The sequence below is a fragment of the Hermetia illucens genome, chromosome 4 (genome assembly GCF_905115235.1).
Source record: "Hermetia illucens chromosome 4, iHerIll2.2.curated.20191125, whole genome shotgun sequence".
Classification (NCBI taxonomy): Eukaryota; Metazoa; Arthropoda; class Insecta; order Diptera; family Stratiomyidae; genus Hermetia; species Hermetia illucens.
In genome coordinates, this window is record NC_051852.1 from 113,443,605 (window position 1) to 113,459,948 (window position 16,344).

The following is a 16,344-nucleotide window of genomic DNA, read 5'->3' on the forward strand; positions in this document are numbered from 1 at the left end:
GGTCGTAAAACTATTTTCTTACAGCGCCCATATGAGACCAAAGAAAGGTGTGACAAGGTCTACAAACTCTACCTCAGGTGGAGATACCAATGCGCCGATTGGCATGACCACAAATCGGCACACGCTTTCAATATTTAATTTGCAGATCACATATCGAATTACTTAGAAACGGTCGCTACTAGGAGTCATACATATGTACGTGAAACCCCGAGCAGTACACTCACGTAAAGAGCGTTGGAGTCAACTGGGGACGAACAAATTGTATGCGCTCATTACCAAGAAACTGCGGAGTCGCTTCCTGCAAAAGAGGCTGGGTCGTGGGCACTTGCGCAAACTTATGAATGGAATTAATCTGGTGAATCTGCTCTTCTATATTAAGGTGCAATTAAACGTGTGGGGCGGTGGATGAGGTTCCATGGAAACAATACATTTTAGACTGCACCGAGGAATGCACGCACATCTTGGATAGGAATCATATGCGGTTGCCACGGGTAACTAAACGCGTAAAGGTAACAAATGCGTTTGGGTCTGATAGTTTCATTCAACTTACGTTCTCCAGTGCGAATTCCACCATGTTGTTAATGCTCGCTCCTTTTCTTATCTTTCACAAAGCAGTGACTGCGCTTCGCTTGCGTTATGAAATTTATAAAGAATTTTTTATGGCACGCAGTCGTTCGACGCCGGCATTCAATCACATCTTTCTCGCAACTTTTTCACATGCATCTGCTCAGATATTCAAATTTCTTACGATCTCATTGGGAACCAGTTGTGCACGATAATATTCATATGTATGATAATAACTGGGGTCAGTGTGCAGAAAGTTGTATTGAACAATGGGGTATCACCGAATTCGTTCCTTTGGAAAACTGTAAAAATTATTAATCGTCATCTGGTCATCCAGAGGCCAATGCATCTCAAAGCATATAAAACTTCACTTAAACATATCCGTCTGCATATTAAGTGAGTACCACTTCCTGTCACGTCGTTGTCGCTTCCACTGATGTGGAACCCCTGCAGGCACTCTTGTACACTGGGAAATCGGTTTGAGGATATCACAAAATGCAACCGGACGTAAACTAGCACTGCTTGCACTATGCACGTTAGATTAACTTTTCCGGGCCATTGAACTCATCGTTGGGGGCGAAAAGTATCTACGGCCCTGCATCAGATTGATAACAAACTATGAACTAATTCGATACACAAAAACGATTAGAGAAGATATCTAGAACCCGAACTCATCAACAGTCGATCACAATATGAGTCACCTCGAGTCACATGGCTTCATTGATTTAGCGATTACGCGACGGCCCCGAGCAACAGGTGAATTCCAGGTGAGCGAGGAGCCTGGCAATAGGAAGAAGCTAATACTCTGCACCGACTGAACCGCTAATCTGCTTCCCTCATATATCTTGGAGGTTGTGTTGAGGAATCGGATAACTCAATCCATCAAGCGACGTGATTCGGCGGTGCAGGGTTCAAAAGGTCTACAGAGCGGTTAGTGTCGCGGCAAGAATAAACACACCAAGACAGAGGAGCGGCTCCTTCGTGAATCCATTATAGAAACACAGTAGCTTAAAAGGCCGAAGAAAACGGTCAGGTTCTTTGAGATTTTTTTCGTCTACCGTCCAAACACGACAACGAACTGAACTGAGAACTGGAGGATTGCCTCTCGCCTTCTTTTGCAAGGTATGTGAATGGTTCCCAGCATTGTTGTTTTAGTCATCGCTGCTCCGCCACTCAACCTGTGTTCGCTGGCGCAGGTAACGAAAGCACAGGTAAATGAGAAAGAACGGAAAAAATACACATAATAAAAATAACAAAAAAAAACGACAACAAAGATAAACGGCCCCCGGATAGTCAGTCAGAGCCATCATACTGTGGAACATGTGAATGAATTTTGTGCAGTGACGTAGAGGTCGTAATTTGAAAATTTTTGGGTTCCAACTTTGAGACGGGGGCTAGGAAGGCATCTGAAAGAGGCATTGGGTAATTAGCTCAACAGCCTCCTAATTAATACACAAAACTTCCAGAGTAATGGGTGGATGATGCTATTGAAACAAAAAGCTTGGTCAGTAATTAGCGGAGATCATTCAAGTTTCTAGTACGTTATAAAACTATAATTTTTATAAGCTACGATTTGAAAGTAGTATTCCCACGAGATTAGTGAGATCAACCTCATTGCTTTTGTGTAACTGGCCTTCTGGTAATCGCTTTTATTGGCAGATAAGTTGAAAGTTGACAATTTTGTGGGCAGCCTTTATAAGAAAACTGGGTAGCGTTCCCTATAGTGCCAATGATCAGAAAATCCAATTCATATCGGATGGGTTTCATAATCTCAATTTCTTACACCTTCCTCAAAACAAAGTCACGTCCACAAAAATTAGAATAACTTGAACGGTAAACGATCTGAGGAAAATTTTATAATTTTTTTAATGGTAATGAAGTTCCTTGAGCGGATTAGAGTCTGTCTTCCCTAATGAGGTAAGTATGAATTGGCCATAAGATGAAATTACAAACCCATATGAGTTCACAGATATTGATGACATTAATGTAGCCCGGGGAGTAAATATTGCCTGAATAAACTGAAAGACAATTCCATGCTTTGAAGAAGGCAGGATAATATGAGTGCGGTTTATAAAGTCAGGAATGTACCACCATCACTGCACAACTGTAGGTCGGTGAACCCTCAGCAACTCTACTATGAAATCTTATTGAGGCCATTTAAGTATAGACTGATACTTTCAGTTTAATGCTACAGATCCCCGATGGGCATCTTGTTAGCGGGATTCTCATATAAAAGTATGTCAAAATCACTCTTTTATATTTCTCTGCTACGCACCATCCTCCGCGGTTACTTGAAATACGCTTCACCTCTCCCGCCCCCTTTCCCTGAGATCCCTGCACTCCTTCTCTACTGTTTTGCGTCAAGGCCCTTGGGGGGCACTCGTTGCCCACCTTCCGAGAGTGGATTCCACTGCATGGCATATCCAACAATGAAATTGTCACCCCTGTTTGATGTGTGACCTATCCACAATCATTTCCGGCTTCCATTGCGTATGAGTGCTAGGCCCCATGCACCGACTAAGTTCTTCGTTCGTTCACTTTCCATGTGCTACTCCTATGTAGCAACACAGAAAGACCACTAGCACAGAACAGTCTCAACTTGATCTTGGTGCTGAGATACCTGCATTTCCAGATTTTATACAGGGCAGTGAAACTGAATCTAGCACTGTTAATGCGTCGAGCTACATGAAGATATGTTATACAGCGAAACTGGATCGAGCTACATGAAGATATATAAATTGAAACGCCTGCCCATTAGTGCAGATAGGGAGAGTGCGATGATACGTCAGACTGAGAACCTTGATTTCATTGGTATTTATGTTCAGTCTAATTCTACTTGCCTATTTTTCCAAATCCAGAGCTATTAGCCAAGGCACATGACCACTGGAAAGGAGCTAATAGATCTCATCAGCGTAGTCGAGGTGTTTGAGCAAATATATCTACACGACCTCCAGACAAAGTAGTATCAAGAATGTCATCGATAGCAAGAAGAAATAAGACGCTTTTGACCTCAAAATGCTCCAAAATTTTACTTTGGTGCAGCTCTAGAGATTTTGCGTCAGCTTTTCTGCGTAGAGCACTCCAGATGAACTCCTTGATCACTTTGCCTCGAAATAGATGAAGAGGGGATGAAGCAATGATTCGTAGGAAGTTGATGTGTTCAATGCAGAACGATCCGGAGTGCAAGCGAGATTGTTCTCTGCTGATCAAGCTTTCGAGATGTTCTCTAATGCGTTTTAGGATTATTTTATCCATTTTCATTGCGACGGTAGAGAATACGCAAATACCCTTCCAATTCACACTCAAAACGAGCACTCTCCTTTGAAATCTTTATCCGCTTTTTCCACTCTCTGGGAAATTCTCGGATTTCCAAGATTTACGTAGGAGCAGAAGTAACAGATCAAAAGTAACTGCAGGTGCAGCGTTAGATAACTCTCCGGGGATACTGTCAACTGTAGCAGCATTGATGGCCGAACTAATTTCTCTTCTACTTAGAGGAATAGTCTGTATCCGCATGTTGACTGGCGACTTCACCTAGAATAGGCGTAACCTCACCGGATGTGATACGAAGAAAAAGCGTGGTGAAATTTTCGTTCAATCTCTTCAGTTGCTCGTTACTGTGGATGAGAAGCCGACCACTAACTTTCTGAACTTCCCGATCCCAACGTCTCTCTTGTTACGAGCATTCAGAAGACAATCTACTGATGATCGCAAAGCGGTCGATTTGATTTCTTGTACAGTTTCGGTCAGTTTAGCTGCGTCTAATTGCTCGAAAGAAAATAATCGTTCTTCATTACCCCGGAATTCTCATTTGGTGTATGGCACTGTACAATTGTGATGCTCCTTAACCTGTTGGTTTTCCAGTTTACAAAAGCACATTGCAGTAAGCGAGAAAGGAGTACTCTCTAATCATAGTCGGTTTTCGATAGCGAAAGATCTTCGGCGTCAAGCCAGTGTCTAACCGAGGTGTTGTTAGTATTCCAGCAGCAGTAAAGTTTCAAAATTTGGAGGTTCTACTGTATCGTTAATCCCCAACTTTCAGTGTATAGGTGTGGTTGATGCGTTATCTATATATTTTCCTCTTCGTGGAAATATCTCCCAATTTGTTGTGGAGTTTTCCTTCTTCTTGCATATTTTCGTTTCTCCTATCTCTCTGCTCATCTCTTTGCTGTTATTGGACTAACTTTAAGCCCGTTTCTTCCTGCCTATCAGTTTTCATATGCTATCATATGATCGCTAGGTGGCTTCTGGGGCAGTACCTTCGAAAGTAATGCAAAAGTAGGCAATCAAATAAGTACTTCGTCTTGGTGACACAATTATACTGGGATGTGTAGGTGAAACTTTGAGGTACAAAAAAATAAAACAAAGTAGCAGATCACAGTTGCTGTTGTGTTCTCTGGAGCGATACAGCATAGTGGGGGTGAAAGTTAGAGCCGAAGGAGTTGCATTTACGCATGTACGCTACCCGATGCGGCTCAACATTCAGCACAACTGCCGCAACGCGGTATGCCCGTATTTCACTAGCGCGGCAGCTAACTGCAAATAACTGCATGTTTTGACATTTTAACAGGTGCATAAAGCTTGATAAAATCACAGCAGTCCATTGAGTCGGCTGTAAAGAAATAACTGGCGACACTGCAAATGGTTACGTCGCGTCGCTTAGCTATTTGTCACACGCGCATATATATTGCTGCCTACAAAATCAAAATCAAAGATACTTGGTGTGTCCGGATAGCTCAGTGGTTAGAGCACTAGGCTGTCATACGGAAGGTCGCGGTTCAAATCTCATTGGTGGCAGTGGAATTTGCATCGTGATTTGACGTCGGATACCAGTCGACTCAGCTGTGAATGAGTACCTGAGTCAAATCAGGGTAATAATCTCGGGCGAACGCAATGCTGACCACATTACCTCCTAGTGTACCGTTACGGTCTTGAATGAAGTGCTCTAACACACTTCAAGGCCCTGATCCAATATGGATTGTTGCGCCAGCGATTATTATTATTAAAGATACTTTGACATAAAGTGCAGATTGTGGTCTCGTCGCATTGCATAGCGTAGATACGGTCCTACCTTTAAGCGGGCAATATGTAATACTGTTGTTTTTAGTAGTGCAACCGGCTGTCGCAATATGACAAACAACTCGTTTGCATTTGCGGGCTTCACACGAAAGTGAAAGCAATCGACCCCTATATGGTGGCGGTTGATGTCATATTCAGAAGTCATTATTTAATTATTGAATTAGATGTTCTAGGCGGGTCAGTCTAAAACAGCTAGCCTTAATGTAGGCCCTATGTGCGAACAATGTCCATTCAAAGACAAGGTTGTGCAAGTTAGAGAAATCCGTAAATCTCCTCATTCTTCCAGTCGTCAAGAACATGTTGTCAAAAATTACTTCGCATTGTAGGTCACCATATTTAAGAAATCTCTTTTTTGACTGCATGCAGCTGTTCATATAAATTATCCTTCTACTCTATATCGAAAGTCTTTGTTGATATGTAGTACAACTTAGAGGGTAGTCTTGGATTGAAAATTCGTTCCAAAACTGGTTCGTTTGTCATTAGAGCGTACTTTGAGGTAGCTGTCAGGGCCAGTCAAATGCTAGATAAGCGTCTATTACTGCTGGGCTTGTCAATTCCGTTAGAGAAAGATGGATATTTTTCACATTATACCATTTCACTTCTCTCAGGCCCAGGATGGCAAATCGATGTCGCTGAATTGGTCATTTAGGTTGCTTTAAGTCGTACCTCGACTCACTTCATTCAGCTCCAGGATGACAAATCGATGCCGCTGATCTCATTCTCTCAATCTCATTCTATTAAAATATCCCAGAATTTACCATGGCAGAGGAGTTCACTATGCTATCCGAGCAGCCTAGCATTCATAACTCCGATACCCAGAAGATCAATGAAGAACGAGGGATTTTTTCTAACCTCAAATTGCGGTATTGACGAAAACAAGCAAATTCGGTCATGATACTCTTTCGCCCAACCAATATATGTAAAATGCGATGGCATTCACCATTATATCAAATGCAAAGAAAAAGAAAGAGGAGAAATCAAGTTGCACCAAGTGCAAAGGCGAATACTGAGGGAGTTCAAGAATATGCCTCCAAACCACAAAAAAATTGAAAACGATTCTTACTCAATTCTCAACTCAAACAAGATACTCAGTTCTTAAATATCAGCACCAAAAAATACACGACTTGCGGTTTCATTAAGGACAGAGACAACTTTTTAAAGGCCTTCTTCTTAGGGTTAAAATAAGGAGATTCAAAGGTCAGGCAGCTCCGCAAAATTACATGTTCTGATCTCCTACTGGAAATTGTTCGAGATTTTCTCCTCAGGAGAGCACATGCGGTAATAGTTTCCAAAGACCATTAGATGCCATGATTTATGGAGTTGAATTTTTAGGTTGTCCTGTACCATCATCACCATCAACAGCTTAACAACCGGCACCCGGTCGATCTCAGGCAGGGTCTTTTAACCTGGTGTTGCTTTCATTAACGTGGTGGTTCTTCCCATAATGGACTTGAAGAGGACGGTGCATCTCCCGACAGCGTCGCGAATCACTTTTTCTTGGGCCAGGTTAAAGAGGACGCAAAAGAGACCATCCCTTGTTTTAGATCGTTATTGGTGCTGAATAGTCTAGTGAGTGACCGTTCTGTTTTTATCTAGCCTGGCGGATGTTCTGAGCGTATGGGGCCTAGTAAGATAGCGGAGAATATTTTATAGATGGTACTCAGCAACGTGATAACTATATAACTGCTGCACCGTCATATCTCTCTTTTTATGTATGGGATACATCAGCTGTCCCACGCTATAGTTAGTTGCCTTGACATTTAATCAGTTCAGTTGTAATTCCATTGCCTCCTGGCGATTTATTATTTGTAAGGCAACATATTGCAGAGATTGTTTCCTCCATGCATGGTGGTAGCGGCATTTGGCGATCGTCTTCAGTTGGTTGGACCACCAACTCGCTGATATTGTGGTTGTTGAGCAGTTCATCATTCTGTCGCACAAACTTATTCGTTCCCCCAGGCTTTCTTTTTCCATCTGTGAAGTTGCCTTTCCGCTGGGCGAAGTTCGTGATAATTCTCTGCGCGTGCCCGCGTTCTGTGAGAGTGCAGCATTGTCTGGTATGCAGCATTCTTAAATTCCTATGCTAGCTTATATTCAATGTCGAATCAGCTTTTTGCGACTTTTTTGCGACTGGGCCCAGATATGTTTGTGGCCGTACCAATGATAACGTTCTTCAGATGGATGTGAAGATCGTTTGTCGATGCTTCATCTCCAGGAACTCTATTTACTGCGGTTATTGCGGTATTCATTTCCCCCTTAAAGCTGTTACCGAGGATTCTGTTATGGATGGTTTCAGTATTCACTCTCACCTGATTGTCAGAGAGGATGGTATTATTATTCGAGCTCGGAGCAGCATCCCAACGAGATAGTGGACCGAGTCTATATTAGTCCACCTATATGTTCTGGCACTCATCAAGGTTGAAAGGTGGCGACACTGGATTAACACGTGGTCAGTTTGGATGAAAGTTATCTCGTCTGGGGAGGTCTACGCATGTTTGTGGACCACTTTGTGCGTAAACGAGGTACTTCCAGGTGCCATTTTGTGTGTAGGATAGTCCGCAGTTCGCTGTCATTGGTAGTTTTGTGTAAGCTATGGGAGTAGCGTAAGTATGTTTTTGAAATTATACCTGGGACAGGCTTCGTGGGTTCATTCTACTGCCTCGTAGATGGCATCCTTCGCCGACTCTGCAGTCGCCTCTGTAGGAACATGAAGGTTTATGAGGCCTGTATTTCGAAATTTGCCTTGCAAACACAGAATGCATAGCCGATCACTTATGTTTTCAATTACAGGTTTAATTTTTGCCTGACTAAGAAACCTTTTCCGAGCACAGGGTTTACCGGATAGGCACTACAATACATGGTCCTGAATATTGCTCTAAATATTTGAAGGAAAAGAGTAGACTATTTTTTAATTAAGGATAACCCTAGAATATTTAATTGTATACATTAATATTTCGGAAGCCCTTATTTCTTCGAAATCAGCAACCAAATATTTTGGAATGATGATAGATGCTAAGGTGAACTTTTAGCAACATTTACAGTTTGGTTGCGTCCCATGTCACGATGAGCCTCGCAAAGATGATGCCAAATGTTGGGGGTCCGGGATACGCTCGTTGGCTGCTTATAGCTAGAGGGGCATGTTTTATATTGCCCTACATATTGCGAGTTTAGGGAAGTGCACTGCATACCACACGCAAGGCTCAAGAGCTGAGTTATAAACCCCACGGACCGTCACTAAAAGAGTGTACTGACGTTTTATAATTGTCTCAGGCGAAACGATCTACATGGTAGCCGGAATAATAATAATCGTTGGCGCAACAATCCATGTTGGATCAGGGCCTTGAAGTGTGTTAGAGCACTTCATTCAAGACCGTACGGTACACTAGGAGGCAATGTGGTCAGCATTGCGCTCGCACGAGATTATTACCCTGATTTGACTCAGGTACTCATCCACAGCTGAGTCGACTGGTATCCGACGTCAAATCACGATACAAATTCCACTACCACCAGTGAGATTTGAACCGCGACCTTCCGTACGACAGACTTGCGCTCTAACCACTCAACTATCCGGATTAGTTTTCCACAAACCCCTCAAAATAAATCTTTCATCTATTTTTCTAATAAATCTATGGTATCCAAAATTAAGTAAGGTCAACCAGAAAACTCCTTGTAAAAGCGTTTATGAAAAGCTTATTAGAATTTTCCGAAAAAAATAATCCAACTTTTTTACCGTCTCCCTAATCATTGTTATGTCAGATTAGGGTACTGCATAGGATATCATACTGGAAAAACCATAGTTGTTTCTACGTAATTCTTCGAAGTTCCGTTATAAAGTCCTAGTAAGTTATTTTATCGAACCGTTCTATTATGAATCTGTGTATTCTTCCATATCTGATGTATTCATACTAATTACTTTGGGCGATCCTGTTTGCTACTGCTAATTATTCATTCTTATAAAGTCTAACGAATTTTGATGGGTAGGGCGCAAGACCTATAAAAATTCCCATATTTAATAAAATTGAAAACTCACTGACTTCTGTTGTTCTGAAAAATTAGATTTAATCAATTCACAACCAGTTGCGTCCCAAAATAGTGATCTTATTAATTTGTTGCGTAGAGCCATCCTCATGAATATTCATCTCAGATCAATGTTTACGCCGGGATTACAGAACCACTTATGGCTGTATCATCGACTAAAGATACACACATATGTACGTGACGGTGATTATGTCCATCGATAAGCCACTTCCACGCTAATTGGAGAAAAATTAGTGAGATAGCTTTTTTCTGAAAAATGTAACGAAAAATTCCGCTAGATCGGCGGTTTGTCAATTTATGGAAAACGATCGGTGGGTGAACCAAATGGGTGCGGCTATTACGATATCTTTATTGAGATTAGTTCCAAAATGGTTTTGTTTTCATTCGACGTGAGAATTTCTCGGAAGGGAGTTCACATGAATGTAGGCGGCCGTTTGTTTTAATAATTTATGTAAAAGTAGAAAAAGCTATAAATTATCAGCGAATTGCTTCAAAATTTTCAAGTTTTACATAAAAACATATACCCCATTTTTGGTTGCTCTAAAATCAATTAAGAAAAATCAATTTGATAAGTTGATCCTATCTTATATGGGAAGCGGATAAACATATCTTTCAGGATTAGTACAGTCCAGTGGATTAAGTAAATCATTGGCGGGGATTTATTCGATTAATTAGAATGCAATTTCGGGCAAAAAAATATTTCGAACCAGGGGGCAGGTTTGACGGTTTTGAAGATTTCTTTTTGGAGAGAATTTATGCGACTTGCGGTCGGTTTTCAAAATTTATTTGGATCATAGACAATTTTTGCATCGTTGCAAGTAATTTTTGAAAAAAATTATGGATATTCACCCTGCTTAACTTATTTCCAAAGCTGAATAAACAAGTTAACTCCTCTAACGTACACCAATACTAACTACGATTTAATAAGTCATTCGTAGCATTGCATGCTATACTGAACGGTCCTGAATAATTTGCAACCAATGATTGCGGATCTAATTAAGGATGCGATGGTCTTTAACAAGTGTTCCATAATGGTACAGGTGAACGACAACCGTGCTTTTAACTGATTCTTCTTTCCCTATTGTATATCGTGTTCGTTTGCGAGAGTCGGTTTGTCTGGATCAGATTGTATATTTTTTATGGTCGTAAGCTTGGTTCAGATAGGGTCGAGAAGTTCTCAACATATAAAGCCACTGTTCTACTGGAGCGGCTTCACAGGTTGAATTGAGGGCATTTTAGCGAAATTTGCTATCCAAACAAACCATCCACAGAAAGTATGAGGATGAGGACTTTATTTATGCAGATATCGGAACGGGGTGCATTTTGAAGCCTAGATTTCGTAGAGATGCACCACTTTTTTTTCAGATTCTTCGGTTGGATGGGTTCTGAGAAGGAGACCTGATACACATTTTGGAGGTCATATCTTATATTTCACTAGATATCAAACATGAGACTAGTTTCGGAAAGTACTAATTGAACCCTTTGATTTGATACCCCATATGCCTACATTCTGGGAAAAAAAATGCACCCTCTATTCACATGTATGGGGAGCCCCCCCCCCCCCTTAAACTTAACACAAAATGGCGCCACTTGCTGCATCTAAAGGGAACAACAGACCACACGATATCACTAATTTTCGTGGTAATCGGTCCAGCCGTTTCCGAATAAATCAGGTGTGACAGACAGACAGATGGACAGACAGACATCGAATCGATTCTAACAAGGTTTTGTTTCACACAAAACCTTGCAAATGGGTTGACTGCGCCCCTGAAGCCGATTTCTCGGGGACTCGGAATAATGTTCGAGGGTGGGAAGTCCAAGACAAATTGGATCGGTGAACTTGCCTCTCTCCCTCCAGTCTTTGATTGTTAATGAGCTATGCCCTTCGGACTACTCCACCCAATCTTTGACATCTTTAGTGTACAGGTCTGGATTTATGAAAGATCGGCACCAGGGATGTAGTTGACCCATTATTTTTTGTTGATTTCTTTCCATTTCTTTTCTCGATTTTCCGCATCTTCCCGCGTCTGGCTAGCGCAAAGGCATACAAGCACCTGCCGACGGGACACTTCAGTGAACACGGTCTATTTTCTTCACTTTTCATGTTTTTGAGTTACCTCTTCTCTCGTAGTTGCACATAGTGAAACCGTCATTCTGGTTATCCGCAACTATCATGTTTATTACAAAGAGCTTTCAATGCGGTAGATTGTCTATTTCATCACCACCTTCGTCTTTGGCTTGCTGCTGCTTTAGTCTGATAAGTTTGTTCTGGGCTGGGTTCCTCGAGCATTCGTTTCAATCTCTAAGTTCTGGTTATATGACTAGTTCCTATTAAAGTAGCGTTCCTTCACCTTATTCAATGCGTACCTTGTAGAGTAGGGTTTCCTTTCCCACTTTTCTTAATTTACTGTCAAGATTTGATATTTCTATGTTTGTCTCGGAACGCTTACAAATCTTAGCGGCTAAATACTGTCAGGTATTTCCTTTCAAATTGTCCTTTCTTGCCTTTTTGTGAATGCCACACTTAATTTAATTTTTAGTAAAGCGATGTTTGACCACTCTCTCTTCTTTGTAGAGAAAACGAAGCAAATGGGTCAGAATCAAGAGATTGAATTCTCTCGATTCCTTTTTTTTTGTTGATCTATATCATTTGATATTTCACCACTGGGAGCGATCCATCTCCTTCCTCATTAATTTGATGCTAATATTTCACAATTAAAGCGATTTTTTGCCACAAGGGCATTGAAGCGCATTTTGACGGAACACTTTAAAGGAGCCTCAGGTTGGTGCTAGCGGATCTGTACGTAGATGGTCTTGCACGACCAAATTTCGCCTTTTGTAGGTTTTGTGTAGAACAAAACTTTATTAGAATCAATTAATCTGTGCGTCTGTCTTTTTTAAGGAGGTGGAAATCTTTTGGGATTTTGATCCACGAAAACCACCCACGACTCACCCCATGCCCCGCTCAACCACATAAGGTAATAAATTACGAGACGGAGTTGGCTTATTCTAGTTTGCTCTTCTTTCTTCTGTAAGTGGGGTCCGTCGACGGGCTCTCCTGGTCTCCTCTGCCGTTCGCAGTTTGCTTAGGATAGACGCAATCATGAAGGTAGGTAGATTCTCTTCATAATTTCTTCCACAAATCTTGGGCAGTGGAATGCTCTGGGTGCTCTGGAACTTCGCCACAACTCGGATTATCGGGTGGATTATCCAGTTTAGACTTGTGCAGGTACTGGCAATATCCCCCGTGCCAAGTGAAAAATTTGGTAAAATTACAGTTGATCTTACAGTGCTCCAACGGAGATCAGCCTGTGAGTCCTTTTCTCAAACTGGGTTGCATAACGCAGCTCTTAACCCGGGCTATACACAACCAAGAAGTATACCGTGGCCTTCTCATGTTCGGCATTGCAGTGGATGCTTTATCGCAAGAATACTGCTCGTGTTGTGAACTCTAAACTCTGATGATGATATAATTTCCAATTGAAATGCGGGCATAATATCTTTTATGACAGTTTATGATGAGGGTCTCTTCCGTTTTTTCTTTCTTTCGCAAATACAAAACCGGAACTCTTTTGCCAACTCCTCACCCCAATGATTGTTTCACTTGAGTGTAATTCAGCATCTTCGAGATGCTTTGGAGCCACAGTCATCCCACCACCGTGAACGCAAAGGGTAAGAACACCGTCGTAAATGATATTCCACTGTTGTGAGTCCACTACGGACTTTCGCGGAGAAATTGGTGTTATTCCAAGCGTCCATTCTCGTAAATGGTTGCCGACCACAGGAGCTAGATAGGTGGGAGCACCAATCGTCACCAGAGACATTCGTATAAGGTTCCAATTGTGTGATTGAAATCACCTCGCAGTATTTGCTGGAACTCTGCTTTCCGTAAATAGTATTTTCGGACAAGCCAGTAGCCAATATGATGGCATCGATAGTTGACCTGGCTTTACAGAACTCATAAGAAAGGCCCCCTTGGCTCTTGACAACTGGGAGTAATCTCTTGTAAATTACCCACTTCAACGTTTCCCCATAGTTTCTAGGAAACATATGGGTCTGTAGGTTGATTCACCTAGAGGTTTACAAGCCTTAGGCAGCAGTCCCAGCTTCTGTCGCTTCCAGAATGGAGGAAATATTTCCTCAGACATGCACGTTTCGAACAACTTCGCAAACATGTCCGGTCTGAATTCCACAGGAAGCCTGAAGGTGTACCATCCAAACCCGGGCTCTACTGCCACCTATTCTACTGTAGATCTCTAGTAGCTCGTCTCTGGTGACTGACGGATCGACATCACATTCAAAGCTAGCTGGAAAATGTCAGACCCCTGTTTTGCTGAGCGGATTACCCTGATGATTTTTTAACTCTACGGACTTGGACGGCCTCTAAATCGTCTCGTCATGATTTTATATATGGCCGAGTTTATGCTGAGTTCCTTAAAATATTCTGTCTTGCTTAGCCGAATGGCTTCCTCCCTGATCGAATCACTGCCTTTTGATTTGTACTTCTGGCTCGGTGGTCGATCGAAGGCTGGCTTGTTCACTTTTTCACCAGTAGTTGGGTCTTCTAGTGGAGAATGAGCATCTCCTACGTATCAATACGCCAGATGGGTTAGCGATGCTTTATCCGTGGAGGAGCGGTAGCCTGGTCTAGCCACACCTACATTAATGTTTGCTTATCCTTTGCTTTTCCAGACCATTCAAAGGAGATTGCCTGGTGGTCATTGAACGTGATGTCCTTGTTTACATGCCAGGACATATTACTTTCGTTGCTCGGAACTGCTATATTTCCAGCTTTGCAAATGCTTTTAATAAGCTACACCCCTTTGTATTAGTCTCTTTGTTGCCCCAGTCGATGGTCCACGGATTGTAGTCTCTGGCTTGGACTTCATCCCCTTGCACGCCTATTGATTCTTAAATTGATAGGGAGTTGGAAATGTGTTGATTTCAAGCCGGGCGGGGGCACTCTGTTATGAATATAGTCATGTGGGCTATCAAATAAAAGGCCCAGATTAGTACTTTGGTATTAGTATTAGTTCTGAAATTCGATGCAAAAGGAGGATCGCAGTAGTTGAAAAATGGTCATTTCTTTCACTGACTTATTCTCAGAAACCACCGAAATGAAAACCAGCAAATTTACTCCAATCTAAAACGTTACAAACATTAGCATCCTCCCAGTTAAATCGGTCGGTGCATTGTCCATAAAAACATGGGAGAGAAAGCAGAAATATGAAGGATTTTAGAACTGTATACAATTATTGAGATTGTTATTCTTAAAATGAGGTGAATCTGTGTGTAATTGCGAACTTCTTTCATTGCTGTAAGCTAAGGTTTCGTGTTGCAATGTGGACTTTATTTTCCAGTTGATCTATTCTATCCTACTCCCACAGGAAACCGTGGAGGTCCATCCTGATAACGGCCTTACTTTCCGGTCGCATGTTAATTGAAGTTTGCTTAATTTCGCTAATACTGTGGGGCTTACTTTCCAATATAGCGATGCATTTAGGGCTGTTTACATAATCCTTCGCAGTGCAAATAGTTGTGATAATTATAGCGTCTCGCAAGATAGTGTTCTGGGTGGTGATTTAATTCTTCTTTTTGCGCATAACTCATTTCCCATTATAAAGGAACGAAGCCTCTCCCAAGATTAATTTTAACTAATCAGCAACAACTCAATCCAATTTTGCCTCATATCGAAGGCCAGCGTATACCTACTAGAATTAAAGAACTGCCAATTACTGTCTCCAATACCTATGGAGACCCCTTGTTGTTTTTAAGGTTACCTTATTAGAATCGAGTCGGTGTCTGTCTGTCTGTCTGTCGGCCTGTTTGTCTGTCACACCCGACTTATTCGGAAACGGCTAGACCAAAAATTGGTAAGAGTGTGTGATTCTGTTGTTGTAAGTTGCCCCATTTTGTGTTAAGTTTATGGTGAATGGAGGGTGCACATTTTTTTTTCATAAAATGTGGCCACGTGGGTTATCAAATGAAAGGGCTCAATTAGTACTTTTCGAAACTAACTTATTTGATATTGGGTGAAACATGGGGGAGTGAGGGCTCAAAATATGACCACCAAAAAGTGTAATAGGTCTCGTTCTCAGAACCTATCCAACTGAAAAATCTGAAAAAAATCACAGTGGTGCATCTCTATGAAATCTAGGCCTCAAAATGCATCCTGTTCCGATATCTGCACAAATAAAGTTAACAGTAGTATATTTTCACATTTTAGAAATTTACCCGGCAACCCCCCTTATGTGAATCTCAGAAGTACAAAATTTGGCATGGGTGTACGGGATAGCATAACGTGCACAATTTGGATAGAAAAATGCGCTCTGAAGTTTCTTACATAAGATGAACACAAAACCTTTATACCCGAAGCGCAAGCTTCCGGTATTCCCACTTGTTTCTCTATAACTACGTTGATTTAGAGTCTCAGGTCAATACCGCTCCTTCTACCGGAAGAGAGTTGCAATTATTTGAATGGATATGTCATTTGAGATGATTTCCACATATTTCACCGGAGAAGAAGTTTGCAGGAAATGCTCCCTAGGGTTGTGGTTAGTTTTGGTTCCAGCTAAAGTTTTTTATTGCATTCTAAGTTCCATCTCCTTGTGAAGCTGCTTCTTTCTTATAGTTTGATAGTGTTTTTGGAACCAGGGTGACCTA

The 16,344-nt window shown here is 41.6% G+C and overlaps 1 protein-coding gene across 5 annotated transcripts in view; it reads right to left on the minus strand.

The window, feature by feature from the left end:
* LOC119655099 (repressor of filamentous growth 1-like) overlaps window positions 1-16,344 on the minus strand; it is a 142,160-nt gene that overhangs the window by 57,490 nt on the left and 68,326 nt on the right. Inside the window, exon 1 of one of the 5 annotated variants that reach the window (XM_038060819.1) lies at window positions 551-1,536. The exons of the other annotated variants lie outside the window; for them this stretch is intronic. Within the exon in view, the coding sequence (XP_037916747.1) occupies window positions 551-574 (24 nt within the window). The 5' untranslated portion in view covers window positions 575-1,536. Of the gene's footprint in view, window positions 1-550; window positions 1,537-16,344 lie in introns of those variants that run through there. 5 annotated transcript variants of the gene reach the window in all.